General features: G+C 41.4%; 1 protein-coding gene across 7 annotated transcripts in view; it reads right to left on the bottom strand.

The window, feature by feature from the left end:
* spag17 (sperm associated antigen 17) overlaps positions 1–24,466 on the bottom strand; it is a 228,948-nt gene that overhangs the window by 174,592 nt on the left and 29,890 nt on the right. For all 7 annotated transcript variants that reach the window (XM_087992764.1, XM_087992765.1, XM_087992766.1 and 4 more), the window contains exons 9-12: positions 20,705–20,839; positions 9,652–9,724; positions 8,505–8,608; positions 3,779–3,916 (exon numbers count right to left, since the gene is read on the bottom strand). In XM_087992764.1, coding sequence (XP_087848890.1) covers positions 3,779–3,916; positions 8,505–8,608; positions 9,652–9,724; positions 20,705–20,839 — 450 coding nt within the window. The remainder of the gene's footprint in view (positions 1–3,778; positions 3,917–8,504; positions 8,609–9,651; positions 9,725–20,704; positions 20,840–24,466) is intronic.

Below are 24,466 nucleotides of genomic sequence, written 5' to 3' on the forward strand. Positions count from 1 at the left end.
GCAATGTCACCATCAGCATACCCTCGCCTACCAGCAGGATTGATTCACTAAAGGTGGTGAAACAGTGGTTTACTGTCAGGATGGAGTTGACCTGGGAGCCCTCAACATTGCAGACCCCATGAAGTCTCATGGCATCAGTTTAAATATGAACACAGCTTGAAGGAAGCTCTGAGAATGGCAAGGGCACAGAATGTACCCTGGTCTGTGACTTCAATGTCTACCAGCTCAGTTGTACAACTACTGACCAAGCTGGAGGAATCCTCAAGGATTTAGGTGCTAGGTTGGGTCTGCGCAGTTGTGAGAGAACCAACAAAAGGGAAAAATCTACTTGGCCTTGTCCTCACTAATCATCCTGTTGCAGATGTGTGCATCCACACCAATATTGGTATGGGTGACTGTCTTCACAAGGACTATGAAACAAAGTCCCATCTCTATATTGAGGATACATGGCATCACAATGTGAGGCACTTTAACCATGCTACAGGGAATGTCCTTAATCAGATCCAGTAAATCAAAAACTGGGCATCCATAAGGTGCTGCTGGCCATCATCAGCAACAGAATCTACTCAAGTACTACCTGAAAACTCTTGGCCCAGCATATCACCGCTCTATCGTAATCTAAGATGGGAAATTAAGCCTGGTTCAATGAAGAGAGTGCAGAAAGCAATAGCTAAAAAGGATATTATAGCTAATAGCTAAAACCACAGGATTGTAAGACATAGGAGCAGAAGTCAGCCATTAAATGAGATTCTGGCTAATCTGATCACCCTCATCCCCAGTTTCCAGCCTTTTCCTCATAGTCCTTAATTCCATTACTGATGAGACATCTATCTCATCCTTGAATATAGAGAGGAAGCTCGATTATCCGAACAATATGGGCAGTGAGTAGTTTGTTTGGATAATCGAATGCTGGATAGCACAATTTAGCCAAGCATCAGGACCTTATGATCTAGTTCGGATAATCTGAAATTTGGCTAATCAAATGGTGGATAACAGAGGTTCCTCCGTAGTTAACAAGCTAGTCTTCACAGCCGTTTGCTGTGAACAATTTTACAAATTCACTACCCTCATAAACAAAATTCTTCTTTATTTCAGAATCAGTGGATGGCATGGTGGCTTAATGGCTAGCACTGCTACCTCACAGTGCCAGGAACCCAGGTTCGATTCCAGGCTTGGGTGACTGTCTGTTGGAGATTATTCATTCTCTCCATGTCTGTGTGCGTTTCCTCTGGGTGCTCTCGTTTCCTCCCACAATCAAAGATGTGTATGTTAAGTGAATTGGCCATATACTAAATTGCCCATAGTGTTCATGGATTTGTAAATGTAGGGTAAATGTAGGACAATAGAGTAGGGGAATGGGTCTGGGTGGGTTACTCTTCGGAGGGATGGTGTGTACCTGTTGGGATGGAGGGTCTGTTTCCATACTGTAGGGATTCTATCTATGATTGGACACAAAATGTTAATTCTGTTTCTCTCACCATCAGGGGCGGCACGGTGGCACAGTGGTTAGCACTGCTGCCTCACAGTGCCAAGGACCCGGGTTCAATTCCCGCCTCAGGCGACTGACTGTGTGGAGTTTGCACATTCTCCCCGTGTCTGCGTGGGCTTCCTCCGGGTGCTCCGGTTTCCTCCCACAGTCCAAAGATGTGCAGGTCAGGTGAATTGGCCATGCTAAATTGATAAAGGGTAAATGTAGGGGTATGGGTGGGTTGTGCTTCGGTGGGGCGGTGTGGACTTGTTGGGCCGAAGGGCCTGTTTCCACACTGTAAGTAATCTAATCTAATCTAATCTAATCTAATCTAATCCTGCCATACTTTGTTGAGTTTCTCCAGCACTTTCTGTTTTTAGGCCATTAAGTCCCTCAAGTCTATTTCACCAAATCAGTGAGGTCACTGCTAATCGACAACCCGTTTCCACTTATTTGCCTTTCTCCACATTCCTTCGAAACTTTGGATAACAAAAATCTATAAGTCAGAAAATTTACAACTGATGCAGATCCAGTACCCTTTGAGGAAGTATCAAACTTTTAGAATCTTTTGCGTATAATTTTATTTCTGAAATGTCTGGCTCCACATTTTAGACCTCAGCTCTTGGTCCTAGACTCCACAACAGTGATAGTTTTTCTCTATCAATCATATCAGTTTCTCCTTAGTGTCTTGAAAATGTTAATGAAATCACTCCTTACTCTCCTAAATTTTAAACCCTAGTTTGTGAGACTTCTCCTTATACTTCAAACGTTGGAGTTCAAGAATAATTCTGGTGAGTCTATGCTGTACTCTGATAAGGCCAAAATATCCTTCTTAAAGTATATTGTTCAGAACGGCTAGCTATGTGTCTTCTCAACCAGAAATGATATTACTTGAATTCTACCCTAGTGTATTCAGCTCTTCTTAACATAAAGGTCAGCATTTCTTAGACTTCTTGATTATTTTCTGTGCCTTCATGATATGTTAATGATCCACGTACAGACAAACTGTTTTGGATCTCCACTGTTTCTAGTTTTTCAACACTTAAATGTACCTTGCTGTATCCTTTCCAGATCTCAAATGATGATCTCATGATTGTCTTCACTGAAATTCATTTATCACAGTTATGCCCATTCACTTAATCTATCAATAGCTCTTTGTAATTTCATGCTCATTTGTACATTGCTTATGATGCCACAATCTTTTCTCCAACAGAAAGTTTTGATCTGATTTTGGATTCCAGAATTATAGGCTCAGAGAGTAACTTCAATATATGAGGAGGCAAATGGCCCATTACTCTTTATAGAGCAATGCAGTCAGTCCAGTTCTCTGTATTCTGGTAGCGCTGCCTCTTCATTTCCCTCATGTCCATCCGATTTTCAGTTGAAATCACTAATCAGCTGTACCTCACCTACTCATAGACAATATCCAATTTAAGTAAAAGAGTTCTTCTTTCACCTCTTATGAAAATCTTCTCTAAAATATTAAATCTGTGCACTTTGTCTTTGCACCAACAAATGGGAACATTTTCTGTTTACCTTATCTAGATCGGTCATAAATTGTATGCTATCATAAAATCTCCCCTCAATTTCCCTTGCCTCAAACATAAAATTGCTGAATAAAACAAATTTAAAGATATTATATTCCATACATTATCATGTTAAGAGAAGTTTTGCAAAAATTAAAATAAATAAGCCTAATATAACAAAGCAGCTTGATGGCTCAATGGTAAGCATGCTGCCTAACAGCACAAGGGACCCGGATTCAACTCCAGCTTTAGGTGGCTGAATGTATGGAGTATGCACATTCTCTCTGTGTCTGCGTGGTTTATACTGGTTGCTTTGGCAAGTGCAAAGATGTGCAGGTTAGATGGCTTGGCCATGCTAAATTTTCTGTAGTGTCCAGGGATGTGCAGGCTCAGTGCATTCTCTATGGTAAATACAGGACTACAGGGATAGAGGAGGGGACTGGGTTTGGATGGGATCCTTTTTGGAGGGTCGGTGCAGACTCGATGGGCTGAATGACCTCTTTCCACACTATAGGGATTCTAATGTTCAACGTACAAAATAAAACTTTATAATATAATCTTAATTAAATTATATTGGTTTGTCATTTATTGTCAGCTATTTAACGTTCCTTTAATGACCCAATTCAAATCATCTCCACCCCACTTCCTCATTCTCCATTCGGGCCAGAGCATATATTTATAGTTGTATATTTTATTATTGTCTCATGATGCATTTTAAGCAAACATGGATCACAGTAAGATGTTCTCTTTATCTGTATTGTAATATAATATGATCTGTCAGTACCTGTTTCTCCTCTTCGGACATTGCAAGGCCAAGCACAGTGGATATCATGTAATCTACCAGAATCTGGTCCAGTCCATCTTGTCTTGGTACTGGAATACTTTCACTTGGAGGAGTTAGACTTTCTTTTGTTGCAATAACCTGCATGTAACAAGAGGTAGGTGATGATCTGAAGTGTTTGAAAGTCATCTCAGAGCATTAGCTGTTTTTGCTATGTCCTTCTATATTAGTTGAAGCAAACTATCACAGAAACAAATCTATTTGTTATTCTAATAATAATGAAGATTTGAGTTACACTATCAAATGGAACAAAACCACAGAGACAATCCGATGTATTTTAAGGCAATAATATTTGACATCTTGGTATCCTGATGCTCAGAATTCAAAACCTAATCGAACAATGATTGTGAAGTTCTCTGGATCTGTGAACGGGGATATGAGAGTGGTTCAGATGAGTTTCAGCAATTAGTTTTAAATAATATGGTATTCTGTAGACTTATGCAACACTTAGTATCAGTTCCTTGGATTTGCAAATGTGACAGAGCTGATTTTCCCACATTTATTTAGAAAATATGCAATTGTACGATTTCAATGAAATGATTCTTCTCACTGCTAAATGTAAGCATAGGGCTGCAGATTTTTAAATAACTCTTTCAATGGGATGTGAACATCGCTGGCATGATCAGACTTTGTTCCCCATTCCAAACTGTCCTTGAGAAGGAGGCAGTGAGCTACCATCTTGAATTGCTCAGTCCATGTACTGCATCTTTAGCCACAATGCTTCTGTTGGGACCAAGCTAAAGAAGCATGGTTTTGAATGTTTATGCTTAGAGCATTCCATAATGCAGTGATGGAATCGGCTTGGTGCTGGATCCACTGTTGTTCATCATTTATATAAAACGAATTGGGAGAATGCAGGAGTCATGGTTAGTAAATTTGAGGATGACATCAAAATTGGTGGTATAGTGAACGGTGAAGAAGATTTTCTAAGACTACAACAAGATCTTGATCAACTGGGCCTGTAAGCTGAGGAATGGAGTTTAATTCAGATAAATGCAAGTTGTTGCATTTTGGTAAGACAAAGTAGGGCAGGACTCATACAGTTAATAGTAGAGACCTGGTATGTGTTATTGAACAGAGAGATCTATGGGTAAAGGTACACACATCCTTAAAAAGTGGTGTGACAGGTAGCAGGTGTAGAAAGCATTTGGCACACTTGCCTTCATCAGTGAGAACATTGACTACGGGGACGTCATGTTATGGCTATACAAGAGATTATTAAGACCACATTTGGAATACTGCGTATACTTCTGGCTGCCCTGCTTTGGAAAGACGTTATTAAACTAGAAAAGCTGCAAAAAAGGATTTACAAGAATGTTACCGAAACTAGAAAGTTTGAGTTATAAGGGGAGGCTGGATAGTCTGGGATTGGAGCATTGAGGCTGAAGCATGACCATGTAGAGATTTATAAAACCATGAGGGGCACAGATAAAATGAATAGCCAATGTCTTTTTCCCAGGGTAGGGAGAGTCCAAAACTAGTTTAAAATGAGAGGCAAAAGATTTAAACGGACTGGAGGGGCAACTTTTTCACGCACAGGATGGTGCATATATGGATTGAGCTGTCAGAATAAGTGCTAGGGGTGGGTACACTTAAAACATTTAAGAGATATTTCGATAGGTACATGAATAGGAAATGTTTAGAGGGGTATGGACCAGGTGCAGGCAAATGAAACTAGTTCAGTTTAGGAAACCTGATTAGCATGGATGAGTTGGGCCAAAGGGTCTGTTTCCATGCTTTATGACTTTATAACTCTAACAGGAAACTATTTCCTTCTGGACTGTCAGTGTTGCTCTGCAAGTTACATAAAAAAATAGAATTACAACTTTTGTTTTGGAAACAGTAAAAACTAAGGCATACTAGAAACCTTTACTCTTTAATTGTCTAAGAAAAACAACAGAAAGAAGAAATATAAAAGTATTTGGGGGTATTTGTGTACAAAATACAGAAAACTAGCACATTGGCACAGTGGATAATCAGGAAGGCTAGTGGAATGTTGGCTTTTATTTCAAGGGGGTTGGGATATAACAGTAAATTAGCCTTACTGCAACTGTACCAGGTGCTGGTGAGACCACAGTCTGAAACACTGAAGCTGTTTTTGTCTCTTTATTTGGGAAAAAATAAAATTTCATTGGACCCAGTTCAGAGAAGGTTCATTAGGATGGAGAGATTGTTTTACAAGCTTAGGTTAAAAAGATTGAGAGTCGAAAATTGTGGTGCTGGAAAAGCATAGACAGTCAGGCAACATCCGAGGAGGAGAGTCAACGTTTCGAGCATAAGCTCTTCATTAAGAGCTTATGCTCGAAACATCCAGTTTCCTGCTCCTTAGCTGTGCTTTTTCAGCACCACATTTTTCGACTCTGATCTCCAGCATCTGTAGTCCTCACTTTCTCAAAACAGATTAGCACTCTCCTCATTGGAATTAAGAAGAATGAGCAGTGATCTCATTAAAGGATACTTATGGGGCTTGACAGAGTGAATGCTGAGAGTATGCTTCTCCTTCTGGGAGAGTCTAGGACCAGAGACCATGGCCTTAGATTTAAGGGCCTAATTTAAGACTGAGGAGGAGAAATTTCTCCTCCCAGAGGGTTAAGCGTGTTCACATACAGCTGTGGGAATAGAATCCTTGTGTGCATTTAAGGCTGAATAGGTAGATTCTTATCAGTAGGGGAAGCACGGATTATGAGGAAAGGGCAGGAAAGTGGACATGAGAAGTGCTGGATCAACCATGATCGTACTGAATTATGGAATAGGCTCAAGGGGCCAAACAGCTTATTCCTATCCATAGAGAAGAGGAGGGCACTGGCAGTAGTGCAAAACCAAAATGCATAGAACTAAAATTGCTAATATCTAAAGAACAAAGGTTTCTGAGCTTCCAGTTTGCTCTTTTACTCAGACTGCAATTCACATTGACATTAATTGCTTATTGCAGTTTTAGAGAATAATATCTGTATACCAAACAAGACTAATTAAGAATAAAAATTTTGTTGCAAAGAACAGGAATTGTTTACATGACTTCTGCACGTGGAATACAAATCACAGACAGCATCCCCTTGAAAAACCTTTCTGTGATCTATTCCTTTATAACCAAGTGTCAACGAAACTGTGATTTACAATTGGACTTCACGATCAAGGAGCAACTATTGAGTGTCCTTGATAAGTATGTACCTGTCAGGCAGGGAGGAAAGGGTTGTGTGAGGGAGCCGTGGTTTAATAAGGAATTGGAATCCCTTGTTAAATGGAAGAGGGCGGCCTATGTAAAGATGTGAATATTGAGTCACAATTAATTAGAATGGACGGCTTTGAGGTATGTAGGGAAGAGGTGTTGGAAATTCTGGAAAGGGTGAAAATAGATAAGTCCCCTGGGGCTGATGGCATTTATCCTAGGATTCTCTGGGAAGCAAGGGAGGAGATTGCAGAGCCATTGGCCTTGATTTTTATGTCCTCGTTGTCTACAGGAATAGTGCCAGTAGACTGGAGGATAGCAAATGTGGTTCCCTTGTTCAAGAAGGGGAGTAGGGATAACCCTAGTAACTACATAGTAACAAGGTTCCGCAAGGATCAGTTTTGGGACCATTGCTGTTTGTCATTTTTATAAATGACCTGGAGGAGGGGCTAGAAGGTTGGGTGAGCAAGTTTGCGGATGATACAAAAGTCGGTGGAGTTGTTGACAGTTAGGAAGGATGTGGCAGGTTACAGCGGGATATAGATAAGTTGCAGAGCTGGGCAGAAAGGTGGCAAATGGAGTTCAATGTAGGTAAGTGTGAGGTGATTCACTTTGGTAAGAGTAACAAAAAGATGGGGTACTGGGCTAATGGTCGGATACTTGGTAATATGGATGAGCAGAGGGATCTTGGTGTCCATGTACACAGATCTCTGAAAGTTGCCACCCAGGTAAATAGTGCGGTGAAGAAGGCATATGGCGTACTGGCTTTTATTGGTAGAGGAATTGAGTTCCGGAGCCCTGAGGTCATGTTGCAGTTGTATAAGACTCTGGTGCGGCCGCATCTGGAGTATTGTGTGCAGTTTTGGTCGCCATACTATAGGAAGGATGTAGAGGCACTGGAACGGGTGCAGAGGAGGTTTACCAGGATGTTGCCTGATATGGTAGGAAGATCGTATGAGGAAAGGCTGAGGCACTTGGGGCTGTTTTCATTGGAGAAAAGAAGGTTTAGGGGTGACTTGATAGAGGTGTACAAGATGATTAGGGGTTTAGATAGAGTTGACCATGAGAACCTTTTTCCACGTATGGAGTCAGCTATTGCGAGGGGGCATAGCTTTAAATTAAGGGGTGGTAGGTATAGGACAGAGGTTAGGGGTAGATTCTTTACTCAATGAGTCGTGAGTTCATGGAAAGCCCTGCCAGTAGCAGTGGTGGACTCTCCCTCTTTATGGGCATTTAAACGGGCATTGGATAGGCATATGGAGGATAGTGGACTAGTGTAGGTTAGGTGGGCTTGGATCGGCGCAACATCGAGGGCCAAAGGGCCTGTACTGCACTGTATTTTTCTATGTTCTATGTTCTATGTTCTAAAGCTTCCAAAGCCCAGATACTAAACGACATTGACAGAAATGAACTAAATGAAGAATTATATAGTGTAAATTGAGAAATAATAAGCTAACTAGGGACCATATCATCAAGCTACATGGTGAATGAACACTTACAAACCTGCTCCAGTACACAGTACAATATTAAAGGCACAGACAGGCATTCCAGCGGCACAAGGCTCATCAGATCATTATAAAATCGCATATCAATCAGTGCAGAAGTACCTATTTAAAAAAAGATAACAGGTTGACCTTTTCTTATGTGTATGCAATTCAGTGGATATATTGGTCACTAGGAAATGATTACTTAAAAATTAATCACAACCAACAGTCACTTCACTGTACAGAAGCCACGTATCACTGAGAAAAGAGATATTGTTAAAGCTATTCATCTGGAACTCATTGGAGCAGAATGCCACAACTCAAAGGGAGTGACAATTTATACTACATGAGAAAAGGGTGCTGTTATGTTGACAAGTCATCTCTAATTTGCACAACAATGCCATTGAGACTATGCCAGGGTTCTACTGCTCCCCCATTACTTTTGCTTAATTCAACATAGTTGCAATATCTGGACAAATTCTTTTTGCCTACAGAGGACAGGTGTGTATATGTATCACCCAGCAAGCATTGCAGGCCCAACTTATAATCTTAAATTGGTGAACTCTAGGACCAAAATAGCTAGTTCCCATCTAGAGCACTGAAATAACTAAAAACAGAATTCATGGAAGAACAACCTTTTAGCAAAATACCTGAAGCTCAAGTAAGGGATTATGCTATTTTGGTTAAAAATAAACATCCACAAATCAGAGACAGTTTTTTAAACTTATGCACATTTATCAAAGTATAAGTAAAACTAACTTAAGAAAACACCAGTCAGTGGCAATTCTGTGTAAGCATGCTAAAAACCTATGACTTGCATCTGAACATAAAAACTAGGAGGAGGAGTAGAAAATTCAGCCCCTTGAGCCTGCTTCTCCATTGAATAAGAACACAATCGTATCTGAGGCTGATCTTATCTCAGCCATAACTCCACTGGCTTTACCATAAGTGAGTTACCAGTGCTCTCATTATGGTTCACTCAAATTAGTTTTTCAACCAACTACTGCATCAGTTCACAACTGGAGGATTTGGAGCATAATGGCTTAACTTGGGAAATTCTCTGCCAGAATTACCAATGCAGAAAATTCTGGATTGATAACAATAATTTACAAATCCCGAAGTATTAGTTAAATGAGTCCACTTATATAATTTTATGAATGAGATACCTTTTTCTGTAGAAGTTGCTAATTCTGCCGTGGCTGACCTATTCCTATCAACTGGGGTTGAAACTGCATGTGCCTGTAGGAGAAGCAGATAAAAATAATTTAAAACCTGTATTAATTACATTTCGATTTCACATACTTTGCAGAATCATATAGTACAGACGAGGCCCTCAGCCTACCAAGTCTGCATCAACAAAAGTATTATAAATCTATCTAACTTTCAAATTCAACTTATTTGCCCAAAGTCTTGAATGCTATGACACTTCAGTTGTTCATCCATGTACATTTTAGAGGTTACCACCTCAACTACCCTCCCAACAGTACATTCCAGATTCTCTGGGTGAAAAGACTTTTTCTCCAGTGTTTCACCTTAAAATTATGCTCCTTGTCATTGACCTTTCAAGTAAGGAAAACAACCACTTTCTATTCACCATGTTCTTGTTCTTTATAATCTTATGCATTTTTATTAGAATCCCCCTTAGCATTCTCCAATCTAAAGAAAACAACCTGAGCTTATCCAACCCCTCTTCACAGCTGAAATACTCCATCCTGGGTAATATCCTAGTGAATGACTTCTGCACTATCTCAGTGCAATCACATCCTTTCTATTGTGCATTGACCAGAACTGCATACCATACTCCAGCTGTGGCCTAAACAAAGTCCTGCACAGCTCCAACATAATCTTCCTGCTTTATAATCTATGCAACAACTGATAAAGGCAAGTGTTCCATATGCCTTCCTAACTACCCCATCAACCTGTCCAGTTGCCTTCAAAAATTTGTTGACAAGTGTCCCAAAATTCCTTTCTTTTTCTGAGCTTTCCAGTGCCCTGCCATGTAGTACTCCCTTGTCTTGTGCCTTCTTGCAAAGTGCATCACCCCATGTGACCAATCCTCTGTAACCTAAGGCCATCCTCCTCACTGTCAGCTACGAGGTCAATTTTTGTCATCTGCAAATTTACTTATCATTCTAACCACATCCCACACCCCCACTCCCACCATTTTCTTCTATATCATTTGTACATAGTAACATGAACAATAAGGGACCCAGCACAGATCCCAGTGGTATGCCACAGGATGTCAGCTTCCAGAGACACAAACAGCCCTCCATCACCACACTCGCTGTCTCCTATTAATAAGTCAAATTTGGATCCAACTTACCCTGGATCTCATGTGCTTTTATATTCTTTATATGTCTCCCATGTGGGATCTTGGCAAAGGCTTTGCTGAAATCCTTGTAAGTTACATCAACTGCACAATCATCATCTACACACCTGGTTACCTTCTGGAAAATTCAATCAAATTTGTCAGGCCTCCCTTTGTCAAAGCCATGCTGATTATCTCTGATCAAATCTTGCCGCTCTAAATGATGATTAATTCTCTCCTTCAGAATTTTGCCCAATAGTTTTCCTACCACTGATGAACAAATCAGTGGTCGATAATTCTCTAGTTTATTACTACCATATGAAATAACTCTGTAGAAGTTGGTGACATTTCAGCCTTTACTTACACATGCAGGGACCTTGATACTGATCCAGCTTCCTCAGAGCCAGCTCTCAAAGTGAACAGAACCTCTGACGCTCCTGTTATCTATGTCAGCCAGGGTTCTCTGATTGGACCAAGTTAACAGCACCTATCAGGGAACTCATATTCTATGGAGGTTCAAATGGCAGACCTCATTACAATCACAAATGCCTCCCCTGTGAGTCTGAGGACATAGGGCTGTTCTTTCTTTTTTGTAGCTCCAACTGGAGCATTTTAGCAGTGGATCAGGTTCCTCCAACTCTGTCTCTCATATGTGGTGTGTAATGCACAGTAAGTCAACTCTTGCACCTGGAGCATTTTGGAAGAAATTCATTCTCTTCTTTAGACATCAAAGGCGATGAGGTTGCAACATTCGTCATGACCATCTCAGATTTTGAAATATCTTCAATGCTTCATGGAGAGGAAGAACCAATAGATTCCAGAACAGTTGGAAAGGCAGTTGAGGAACCAGGCAAGCTTTGTTCCAACACCATTTGCAAGTTTGCAGCTTTCATTTCATCGCTGTGCCTGTTCAAGACTGTCACACCTACCCGAACTTTATTTGTCACTGGACCTGACCTTGCATCTACAATGCCTCTTACCCATAAAGGGCCATTCCCGTGGCTACTACACCAGAATTGAGGGGCTGCTGCCGCATAGCAGCCTCTCCTTATTGAAAGACTCCATGTGCAGGCTTTTGCCATGAGCAAGCGTGATGCTCATTCTGAGGGTCTACCATACACATAAGTCTCCTCAGAAACTGAAGCATTCCATGCCCATGTTTAGCAAGACATGGATTGCATTCAAGCTTCGGGTAATAATAGCAAGAAACATTCATGATACGCAAATGCCAGGCAATGATCATCTTCAATGAGAGAATTTAGTCATCTTCCGTGGCATTCAATAGTATTACCATGACACATTCCCTCATGACTTAACTGGGAAGAGAGCTCTGATAAATGTTTCCCACTAATCGAAGAGGTGACACAAAACATATACATTTGTACAATACTGATGAGATCACCAAAATGATCAATTTACTGACTGACTGTTACACAGAACAAAAGTAATTCATACATATTTTGTCAGTGATGAAAATAACTATTCGTTGTAACAGACTTACATTGAGCAAGAGCAATGAAAAGATAGGATTTCTAATCTACTGCTTTGCAATTTAAACTATAACATTTCAAAACCTGTAGATACACAAATACTCAATTACAATTATGACAGACAAAAGAGAAATGGTTTAACACATACGCTATGGATGGACACTTTCTATCTGTAGGCTCTGTATGTTTCTCTGCTGCCCTCACACTTTCAGATTTTGAACCCCTTGTTGCTCAACCAATCAGTGAGCTCTTGCTAAGTAGAACGTCCTTAGAAGGGACTCAGCACCGCTCAGTCTTGGATTTTCCCTATTTCTGCTTCAAAATGCAACATTGCATCACTTAGTTCAACAGTATGCTGCTCTTGAGTTTTGGGCTGTAAACCTTTCTCTGGTATTCTAGATATGACAGTTCAACTTTCATTTCAGTTCATAATTACGAAATTGAAAAATATGTGGTCCTTTACATTCCCATTATCAATATCCTGCGGATTACCATTATCCAGAATCTAAACAGTGCCAGGTACTGTGGCTGCAACAGTCAGTTGAGAGACTGAGAATTCTAAAGTGAGTAAGTCACCTCCTGATTTCCCAAAGCCTCTTCACTACCTATGTGAGACAATTAGGCATGTAATATACTACGTTTGCCTGAATGAGTGTGGCTGCAGCAAAACTGAAGAAGCTTGATGCAATCCAGCGCAAAGCAGTCCACTTGATCAAAACAACATCCACTAGCTTGAACATTCTCTCCTCCAGACCAATGCAATACTAACAATTTGCACCACATATGAGATGCACAACAGCAACTCGCCAGTGCACCTTCAACAACAGCTTCAAAAACTACCATCTCCATCATATGAAGGACAATGGCCATAGATGCATGGAAATATCATCTCCAACTTCTATCCCAAGCCACATACCCATTAAATCTTGGAACTGTAGAGCTGCTCCTTCAGTCTTGCTGGATCAAAATACTGGAACTGCCTTCTTAGCAGCACTGTAGGTGTCTCTACCCAGATACATGGCAGAGATTCAAGAACATGATTCATCACAGCTGGCATTTCCAACAACACCCATATTCCATGCAAGAATTTTAAAAAATTTATAATCTAATTCCAGTTGCACAAATCCTGTTTCAGACAAGGCAACTGTGATGCATGAACTCTGTGCTGAGGCAGGCAGAATACAAAGCTTGTATTCTCTCCTTCTCTAAATGATTTCAGGATGTAGCCAAGCACAAAATGCCACCCTGACTACATATATATTCAACAGATGACCCAATGTGTGATAAAATGTGCCTGGACTCCTTAAAGGCAGTCAACCTCTTTTAAATGGGAGATGCACTCAATAAATAGTAGTGCGGTTTAGCTTTGGGTGTCTTATCTTTCACTCTTATAGGGATGCATCTATTCCATCTTTGTTATTTTCAGATTGGAGGGCTCTATTACCTACAGCAATTTTTTAATGGTTTGTTTATCTGGTTCAGAAATATTAAGGTCCAGAAGAACAACTCAATGCATTATTGGAACAAAGTAGATTCAAATAGGAACAGGAGTAGACCATTCAGGACAGTGAGCCATTTAATTCAATTTTGGCTGATCAAACGCTTCAATGCACATTACTCATACTATCTGACTACCTGTTATGCCACCGATATTCAGAAATCTATCAACTTCTACTTTAAATAAACTTAAAGACTGAGCTTCCACTGCCTTGTGGGGTAGAGAATTCCAAAGATTCACAGCCCTTGGAGTAAAAAAAATCCTCATAACTAATTTGTGCCTCCTAGTTCGAGACATCCCTAACTAGGGGAAAAAATCTTACCAACACCTACCCTCTTTATCACTTGTAATACTTGTAAATTTCAATGAGATCAACTCTCAGTCTATGGAATTCTACAGAATACAGGCCTAACTTACCCATCCTCTCTTCATAGGATAGTCGCACATAGAGTCATAGAGATGTACAGCACGGATTCAGACCCTTCGGTCCAACACGTCCATGCCGACCAGATATCCCAACCCAATCTGGTCCCACCTGCCAGCACCTGGCCCATAACCCTCCAAACTCTTCCTATTCATATACCCATCCACTTGCCTTTTAAATGTTGCAATTGTACCAGCCTCCACCACATCCTCTGGCAGCTCATTCCATGCACGTACCCCTTAGGTCTCTTCTATATCTTTCCCCTCTCACCCTAAACCTATGCCCTCTAGTTCTGGACTCCCCCACCCAAGGGAAAAGACTTTGTCTATTTATCCTATCCATGCCCCTCATAATTTTGTAAACCTTTATAAGGTCATTCATCAGCCGCTGACACTCCAGGGAAAACAGCCCCAGCCTATTCAATCTCTCTCTATAGCTCAAATCCTCCAACCCTGGCAACATCCTTGGAAACCTTTTCTGAACCCTTTCAAGTTTCACAACATCTTTCTGATAGGAAGAAGACCAGAATTGCATGCAATATTCTAACAGTGTCCTAACCAATGTCCTTAAAAATGTGTTGCTGGAAAAGCGCAGCAGGTCAGGCAGCATCAAAGGAACAGGAGAATCGACGTTTCAGGTCTATTTATCCAGGTCAATTTATTCCTGAAGAAGGGCTTATGCCCGAAACGTCGATTCTCCTGTTCCTTTGATGCTGCCTGACTTGCTGCACTTTTCCAGCAACACATTTTAAGCTCTGATCTCCAGCATCTGCAGGCCTCACTTTCTCCTAACCAATGTCCTGTACAGCCACAACATGACTTCCCAACTCCTGTACTCAATACTCTGACCAATAAAGGAAAGCATACCTAACACCTTCTTCATTATTCTATCTTCCTGCGACTCCATTTTCAAGGAGCTATGAACCTGCATTCCAAGGTCTCTTTGTTCAGCAACACTGCCTAGGACCTTACCATTAAGTGTGTAAGTACTGCTAAAATTTGCTTTCCTAAAATGCAGCACCTCGCATTTATCTAAATTAATGTCATCTGCAATCTTACTAATTATACCTCTTATGCTCACATCCAAATCATTTATATAAATGACAAAAAGTAGTGGACCCAGCACTGATCCTTGTGGCACTCCACTAGTCACAGCCCTCCAGTCTGAAAAACAACCCTCCACCACCACCCTCTGTCTTCTACCTTCAAGCCAATTCTGATTCCAAATGGCTACTTCTCCCTGTATTCCATGAGATCTAATCTTGCTAATCTGTCTCCCGTGGGAAACCTTGTTGAATGCCTTACTGAAGTCCATATGGATCATATCTGCAGCTCTGCCCTCATCAATCCTCTTTGTTACTTCTTCAAAAAACTCAATCAAGTGTGTGAGACATGATTTCCCACACACAAAGCCATGTTGACTATCCCTTATCAGTCCTTGCCTTTCCAAATACATGTACATCCTGTCCCTCAGGATCCCCTCCAACAACTTGCCCACCACCGATGTCAGGCTCACGGGTCTATAGTTGAAACTTTATTGCTGGAACAGCACAGCAGGTCAGGCAGCATCCAGGGAACAGGAGATTCGACGTTTCGGGCACAGGCCCTTCTTCAGGAATTCCTGAAGAAGGGCCTGTGCCCGAAACGTCGAATCTCCTGTTCCCTGGATGCTGCCTGACCTGCTGTGCTGTTCCAGCAATAAAGTTTCAACTTTGATCTCCAGCATCTGCAGACCTCACTTTCTCCTCACGGGTCTATAGTTCCCTGGCTTGTCCTTACCAACTTTCTTAAACAGTGGCACCACGTTAGCCAACCTCCAGTCTTCCGGCACCTCACCTGTAACTATCGATAATACAAATATCTCAGTAAGAGGCGCAGAAATCACTTCCCTAGCTTCCCACAGAGTTCCAGGGTACACCTAATCAGGACCTGGGGATGTATCCACTTTTATGCATTTCAAGACATCCAGCACTTCCTCCTCTGTAATATGGATATTTTTCAAGATGTCACCATCAATTTCCCTACATTCTATATCTTCCATGGCCTTTTCCACAGTAAATACTGATGCAAAATACTCGTTTAGTATCTGCCCCATCTCCTGCGGCTCTACACAGATCCTGCTGATCTTTGAGGGGCCCTATACTCTCCCTAGTTACCCTTTTGTCTTTAGTGTATTTGTAAAAACTCATTGGATTCTCCTTAACTCTATTTGCCAAAGCTATCTCACGTCCCCTTTTTGCCCTCCTGATTTCTCTCTTAAGTATACTCCAACTGCCTTTATATGCTTCTAAGGATTCACTCGATCTGTCTATACCTGATATATGCTTCCTTCTTTTTCTTAACCAAAACCTCGATTTCGTTAGTTATCCAGCATTCCCTATACCTACTAGCCTTTCCTTTCACCATAACAGGAATATACTTCCTCTGTACTCTCATTATCTCATTTCTGAAAGCTTCCCATTTTCCAGCCATCCTTTTACCTGTGAACATCTGCGCCCAATCAGCTTTTGAAAGTTCTTGCCTAATACTGTCAAAATTGGCCTTTCTTCAATTTAGAACTTCAACTTTTAGATCTGGTCTATCCTTTTCCATCACTATTTTAAAACTAATAGAATTATGGTCGCTGGCCTCAAAGTGCTCCCCCACTGACACCTCAGTCACCTGCCCTGCCTTATTTCCCAAGAGTAGGTCAAGTTTTGCACCTTCTCTAGTAGGTAAATCCACATACTCTCAAGAATAAATCTGGTGAACCTTTGTTGCATTCCCTCTCCAAAAATAATACCATTCCTGATGTAAGGAGACAAAAACTGCACACTATTTCTGGTATCTAAGCAAGCTGTATAATTGAGGCAAGACTTCACTTCTCCTATAATCAAATCCATCTGCAATAATGGCTAACATCCCATTAACCTTCCCAATAGCTTGTTGTACAGAGATTTCTTGACAGACACCTTGGTCTCTTTGTATATCTACATTTTCCAACCTCTTACCATTTAAGATATACTCTGTCATAGAATCAGAATCCCTACAGTGTGGAAGCAGACCATTTGGCCATACTCACCCTCTGTAGAGTATCCCACCCAGACCCTGCCAATCCCCCATCTCCATCTAATCCCCTGCATTTCCCATGGCCAATCCACCAAATCTACACATCCCTGAATACTATGGGCAATTTAGTATGGCCAACCCACCTAACCTGCACATCTATGGACTGTGGGAAGAAACCGGAAAACCCAGAGGAAACCCACACAGACATGGGGAGAATGCGCAAACTCCACATAAACAGTTGCCAGAGCGTGGTATCGAACCTGGGTCTCTGGTGTTGTGAGGCAGCAGTGCTAACCACTGAGCCACCTAATGGGGTTGAGTTGGAAGGCAAGGTTGAAGGAACATGAAGATTTTGGGGCCCACCTACATTAAAGTGCTGCCACTCACTGTGTGAAATGCTGCCGGCTTTCCCTTTCGGCCTCATTCAAATCGCAAAATGATAAAGGTAGAGGGGTCAGGTACCTCTGGAATGTCCCAAGAGAAGGGTTCTTGGAGTCTTGCATGTGATTCCTCCTCTAACTGGATGCCTACTGGTACCACCTTGAGAGAAGGGGCCTGGGGTGAGGCCAAGGTATCTCATCCTCCATTAACATCCCATTGGTGCTGAGCACGAATGACTGTTAGATGGAGCATAGGTCTGTTACCATATTTCAAGAGATCTTGAACGCACTGCACCTGGCTCTCCACCTTGTGCATTTTGACAAAGCTTTAAAGGTCAAAACATGTGATCCTCTTCTGTCTGGAGCTAAGCAATTGCCTAATCTTTGACCATCCTTTGAGTGCCAGTGATCTGGAGTATTTCTTCCTCAACCAGCTGCCCAGACATGCTAGCAATGTGCTCACTAGAATGTGTTCCTGACTCAATCTAACTAACATAGCCACTGAGATGTCAGTATCTAAGCTGAAAGGGGCACAGGAGACAGCCATCATGATGCTTTGTTTGAGGAATCTGTGACTTCTTCCTCAGTGGTGATGGAGATATTGGCTGGAGGGGCCGGGCTTTTGAAGTTAAAGATTGTGCAGATATCACTGGTGTCTCCAGAAGATGAGAGAGAGAGAGAGAATGAATAGCGAAATAGGTGTAACTTGGTTGCCAGGACTTGGAGGCATGTGCATCCGATGTGAACAGTATCAATCTTCTCTCACAGACTCTCCTCTTATAGGGTGAGGAAACAAATGTAAGGGATGTCAGCCAAACAAAAAGCCCTACTATGGGCTTGCAAAAAACAAAACAAACAGAATAAGATAAAAATGGCTGGCACAACTGTTAGTGTCAGTGCAGGTGGAAGAAAGATGGTGAGATGTCCAAAGTAAATGATTACGAAGTACAGAGAGCAGGAGAAGTTGGTAGTTTGGGGAATGGGTAAGGAAGATGCTGCATGCAACAGTTAAAGTGTCAGACCGTGAGCATTCGTGGAAGGTGAATGAAGTAGCAGAGCTAGAATGAATGTAAGGTAGCAGAAATAAGGTGGTGACACTTACTGTTGTGGAGTACAGAAGGTCATTCATCTTCTTCCTCCACACCTGGGTATCACTCCAGACTGTTGATATTGCATTGGCCCAGGTGGCAACTTCAGGCCAGGCTGGTAGGTCTGATAGTGTGACCATGTTGTGTCGGACAATAAGCAAGAGTGTAGACCTTGTCTCTAGCATCCTGTCCACCAGAACCTCCAGAATTGGGGTTCCAATTTACCTCTTTCAATTATGTGCAAGGTAACACACTGCAACTGTGAAAGGGTATTCCTGGCTCGCAGCATTTAAAATAGTGGTGATGGCGTGAATCCCAAGAGGACCAGGCAGCAGTAAGCACTTCAACTGCTGATGAGCACAAATGCAAAACCACTGAGGTGTGATGCATACATGATGAAGGGAACAGCAGAGAATTACATGAGCTATCCTGTTAAAGCTCACAGAGAGAACAATCCAGGAACTCTACAAAAGTGACACTTAGTTGAATTTCAGTAAAATTCAACTTACAAAATTCTTGAAGGTGTAGACAAAGTAGTTAGGGAAAGAATGGGGCAAGAATATTTTCCCTGACTATAGTGCTTAGAACCAGGCATGCAGTCTCAGAATCAAAAGCAAATCATTTAGTGCTGAGAAAAAAAGGGACTTGTTTATTCAGACTGTTGTGAATGTTTGGAATTCTGTACCCCAGAGGCCTGTGGAAGCTCAGTTATTCAGTAATTTCAAGAGAGAAATTGATAGAATTCTAGTGAATAATGCCTTAAAAGAATATTGGTATAGTGCAGAATTATGGCATTGAGGTAGCTGACAGCTTTGATATTGAATGGTGGAACAGGCATGAAAGGCCAATGGCTTACTCCTGCTCCTATACTCTAAAATGAAAGTAGAATGGCCTTATATTTTGTTTTACTGCAACATACAATTAATATTTCTTCTGTACACAATGCAAATGACAAATTGGAAATGATAGCAATTTTCTCCTAATAGCAATTTGGCAGATGGAGGACAATGTTAATAAATGTGAAGTCATCCTTTTTGGGAGTGAAAAGGACTATTACTTGAATGGTAAAAAAATTTGCAGCATGCGGCTGTGCAGCGGGACCTGACTGTCCTTGTGCATGAATCACAGAAGGTTGATCTGCAAGTGCAACAGGTAATTAAGAAGGCAAATGAAGTTTGTCCTTCATTGCTAAAGGGATTGAGATTAAAAGCAGTGAGACTATGTTACAGCTGTAAAGGGTGTTGGTGAGGCCACACCTGGAGTACTGCGTGCGGTTTTGCTCTCCTTACTTGAGAAAGTATGTTCTGGCCCTAGAGGGGTTGCAGAACAGATTCACAATGTTGATTCTGGAGTTGGGGGGGGATTGGTTTAGGAGGAGAGACTGAGTAGTTTGGGATTATATTAATTGAAATTTAGAAGAATGAGAGGGGATCATATAGAAATATGTAAAATTATGAAGGGAATAGATAAGATCGAAGTAGAGAGGATTGTTACCACTGGATGGTGTAACTAGACAAGAGGGCATAGCCTCAAAATTAAGGGGAACAAAGTTAGAACTGAATTGAGAAGGAATTTCTTCACCCAGGGGATTGTGAATCTATGGAATTCCCTGTTCAGTCAAGTAGTTGAGGCTTCCTCAGTAAATGTTTTTAAAGTTAAGATAGATAATTTTTTGAACAGTAAAGGAATTAAGGGTAATGGTGTGAGGGTAGGTAAGTGGAGCTGAGGCCACAAAAAGAGCAGCCAGGATTTTAATGAAAGGCAGAACAGGCTTGAAGGGCCAGATGGCCTATTCCTGCTCCTAGTTCTTCTGTTATGCTATCTTCTTTTGTTCTTACAGTGCACAAATGAAATGTTCCACTGTAACAATTTATTGTGATGAAAATCAGACAGTATTTAAAACTTATATTATGTAATCAAAACAGTTACTGTTAATCTAGGAACATCATGATAGTAGATCCCAATATGGAATATGCTACTTTACGTCATCACTCTTTGAAACTCCTGGCACTGTAATCAGCTTAATATTTTGCAGATAATTGCGATGCTGTCGTTTCCAGTCTTCACAATCGTAAATTATGCTGGCAATATCTTCAAATATTAATGCACCAAACTCCAGCTGCAAACAACAAACAAAGTGTTGTAAAGTATATCCAGAAAATGCAATCAGTAATGCATGAATATGAAATATCACTTGACAACTTTAAGTTTAGAAAATTAAATACACACTGTAACAGGCAATGCTTTGTGAGATTATCTAAAGCTTGTCTTCTAGCCTCCACCCTTATAATTTCCAAGATGTCTAAAATACCCTCACATTGTGAAAATTTCCCAATATACTTCACAGATCAGAAAATGAAATGAACGCTTGAACATAAGAGAAATGAACAAATTGTTTGGTTGGATGGAGTTAGGTTATAAGCTGCAAAAAAACCAGTCAAATAGGTGCTGATGTATTTTTGAAAGAAGGAAGATAAGATAACAAAACAGAAGATGCTGGAAATTTACAGTAGGACAATCAGCATCTGCAAAGAGAGAATAGTGTTAATGCAAATATTACCAACCCCTCCGTAAAATTCTGGAAGGTTGGAAAATGATATGTAAAACAGAAATGGAAATTAGTCATATAAGCTCTCTGTCTTCCTGCAGCCATAGCATTTTGTGATCAGTGAGATAATGGGAGGTTGGCTACCCACCAGGACCCCAAATGGGCCAGTTAAGGGCTGTTCTCTGGCTGTGCAGGCATTTTGATATAGTGAGGGAAAGGGTCCAATGCCATGTGGGATGACTGCCCAGTAAAATCAAGCAGCCTCCCAGTAGGTTCCAGGAAGGAGTAACCCTCCATTTTGGTCAGCTTATGGTACATCTATGCCCTAAAGGCAAGTGTATCAGGCTTTCCCTTCAGGACTGATGTCTAGTGCATCCTGGGACTTAAGTCTTTGGAACAAAATGCAACTTTCTTTTTCTTTATCCACAGATGCTGCCAGAACTGCTAAGTATTTGCAACATACTTCGTTTTTACTTCAGATTTTCAGCAAAGGTTGATTTGCTCTTAAGGAGGGAATTTATGACATAACATTTGAACTATTCCATACAACCAATTTTCTTTTACAGACTATCTTAGATAAAGTAACAGAATGATGGCATCACAGAAGGACGCTATTCAGCCCATATGTTCATATTGGCTCAATGCAAGGACAGCTTTCCCGATTCTAACCCCCTTGTCCTTTCTCTGTAACACATTACCTTCTCTTCAAGGGTTTATCCAATTCCCTTTCAAAGCCATAATTGAAATTACTTCAACTATACTCACAAGCGATGCATTCCAGACTCCAACCACTTGCTCAAGTGACCATTTATTTTGTCTTGGATTATTGTGTCTCTTTCCAAACTTATTTCCCATAGTGATCCATTTCAAGAGACCTCAATGAGCAGTGAAGAGTGGAGGAGAAGATCTATGTATACAGGAACAGGAGGGTTGGCCATTGATGCCACAGAGCTCAGATCCCCAAAATATCAACATGAACCCACTTTGGGAGGCCTTATCTTATCTAAAAGCTTTACCACCATCAAGTTTATACTGATTAGAAAAGAATAGAATAGAAGAATACAGCGCGGTACAGGCCCTTTGGCCCTCGATGTTGCGCCGATCCAAGCCCACCTAACCTACACTAGCCCACTATCCTCCATATGCCTATCCAATGCACGTTTAAATGCCCATAATGAAGGAGAGTCCACCACTGCTACTGGCAGGGCATTCCATGAACTCATGACTCGCTGAGTAAAGAATCTACCCCTAACATCTGTCCTATACCTACCCCCCCTTAATTTAAAGCTATGCCCCCTTGTAATAGCTGACTCCATACGTGGAAAAAGATTCTCACTGTCGACCCTATCTAAACCCCTAATCATCTTGTACACCTCTATCAAGTCACCCCTAAACCTTCTTTTCTCCAATGAAAACAGCCCCAAGTGCCTCAGCCTTTCCTCATACGATCTTCCTACCATACCAGGCAACATCCTGGTAAACCTCCTCTGCACCCGTTCCAGTGCCTCCACATCCTTCTTATAGTATGGCGACCAAAACTGCACACAATACTCCAGATGCGGCCGCACCAGAGTCTTATACAACTGCAACATTACCTCAGTACTCCGGAACTCAATTCCTCTACCAATAAAAGCCAGTACGCCATATGCCTTCTTCACCGCACTATTTACCTGGGTGGCAACTTTCAAAGATTTGTGTACATGGACACCAAGATCTTTCTGCTCATCCACACTACCAAGTATCCGACCGTTAGCCCAGTACCCCATCTTTTTATTACTCTTACCAAAATGAATCACCTCACACTTAGCTACATTGAACTCCATTTGCCACCTTTCTGCCCAGTTCTGCAGCTTATCAATATCCCGCTGTAACCTGCCACATCCTTCCTCACTGTCTACCACTCCTCCGACTTTCGTATCATCCGCAAACTTGCTCACCCAACCTTCTAACCCCTCCTCCAGGTCATTTATAAAAATGACAAACAGCAATGGTTCCAAAACAGATCCTTGCGGAACACCGCTAGTGACAGCACTCCAAGATGAACCTTTGCCATCAACTACTACCCTCTGTCTTCTTCCAGCCAGCCAACTTCTAATCCAAACCTCCAACTCACCCTCAATGCCATACCTCCATATTTTTTGCAGTAGTCTACCATGGGAACCTTATCAAACGCCTTACTAAAATCCATATACACCACATCTACTGCTTTCCCCTCGTCCACCTCCTTAGTCACCTTCTCAAAGAATTCAATAAGGTTTGTGAGGCACGACCTGCCCTTCACAAAACCATGCTGACTATCCTTGATCACATTATTCCTATCCAGATGTTCATAAATCCTATCCCTTACAATTCTCTCTAAGATTTTACCCACAACAGAAGTGAGACTCACCGGCCTATAGTTACTAGGGTTATCCCTACTCCCCTTCTTAAACAAGGGAACCACATTTGCTAGCCTCCAATCTTCTGGCACTACTCCTGTAGACAACGAGGACATAAAAATCAAGGCCAATGGCTCTGCAATCTCCTCCCTTGCTTCCCAGAGAATCCTAGGATAAATGCCATCAGGCCTAGGGGACTTATCTATTTTCACCCTTTCCAGAATTTCCAACACCTCTTCTCTACATACCTCAAAGCCATCCATTCTACTTAATTGTGACTCGGTACTCACATCGACAACAATGTCCTGTTCCTGAGTGAATACTGACTAAAAGTATTCATTCAGTGTCTCCCCAATCTCTTCAGCCTCCACACGCAACTTCCCACTACTATCCTTGACTGGATCTATTCCTACCCTAGTCATTCTTTTATTCCTGACATACCTATAGAAAGCCTTAGGGTTTTCCCTAATCCTACCAACTAAGGACCTTTCATGTCCCCTCCTTGCTCTCTTAGCTCTCTCTTCAGGTCCTTCCTGGCTACCTTATAACTCTCAATCGCCCCAATTGAACCTTCACGCCTCATCTTTACATAGGCCGCCCTCTTCCATTTAACAAGGGATTCCAATTCCTTATTAAACCACGGCTCCCTCACACGACCCTTTCCTCCCTAATTAGTTTCTAATTGCTGGGTTTATCCTTTTACCTTCCTTTGAACAAGGGTATAGTATTTGTTCCACTTCTTTGGTACAACTCTCACACGACCCTTTCCTCCCTAATTAGTTTCTAATTGCTGGGTTTATCCTTTTACCTTCCTTTGAAC

The sequence above is a fragment of the Chiloscyllium plagiosum genome, unplaced genomic scaffold (assembly GCF_037043375.1).
Source record: "Chiloscyllium plagiosum isolate Xiang-an unplaced genomic scaffold, Cpla_swu_hap1 HiC_scaffold_12, whole genome shotgun sequence".
Lineage (NCBI taxonomy): Eukaryota > Metazoa > Chordata > Chondrichthyes > Orectolobiformes > Hemiscylliidae > Chiloscyllium > Chiloscyllium plagiosum.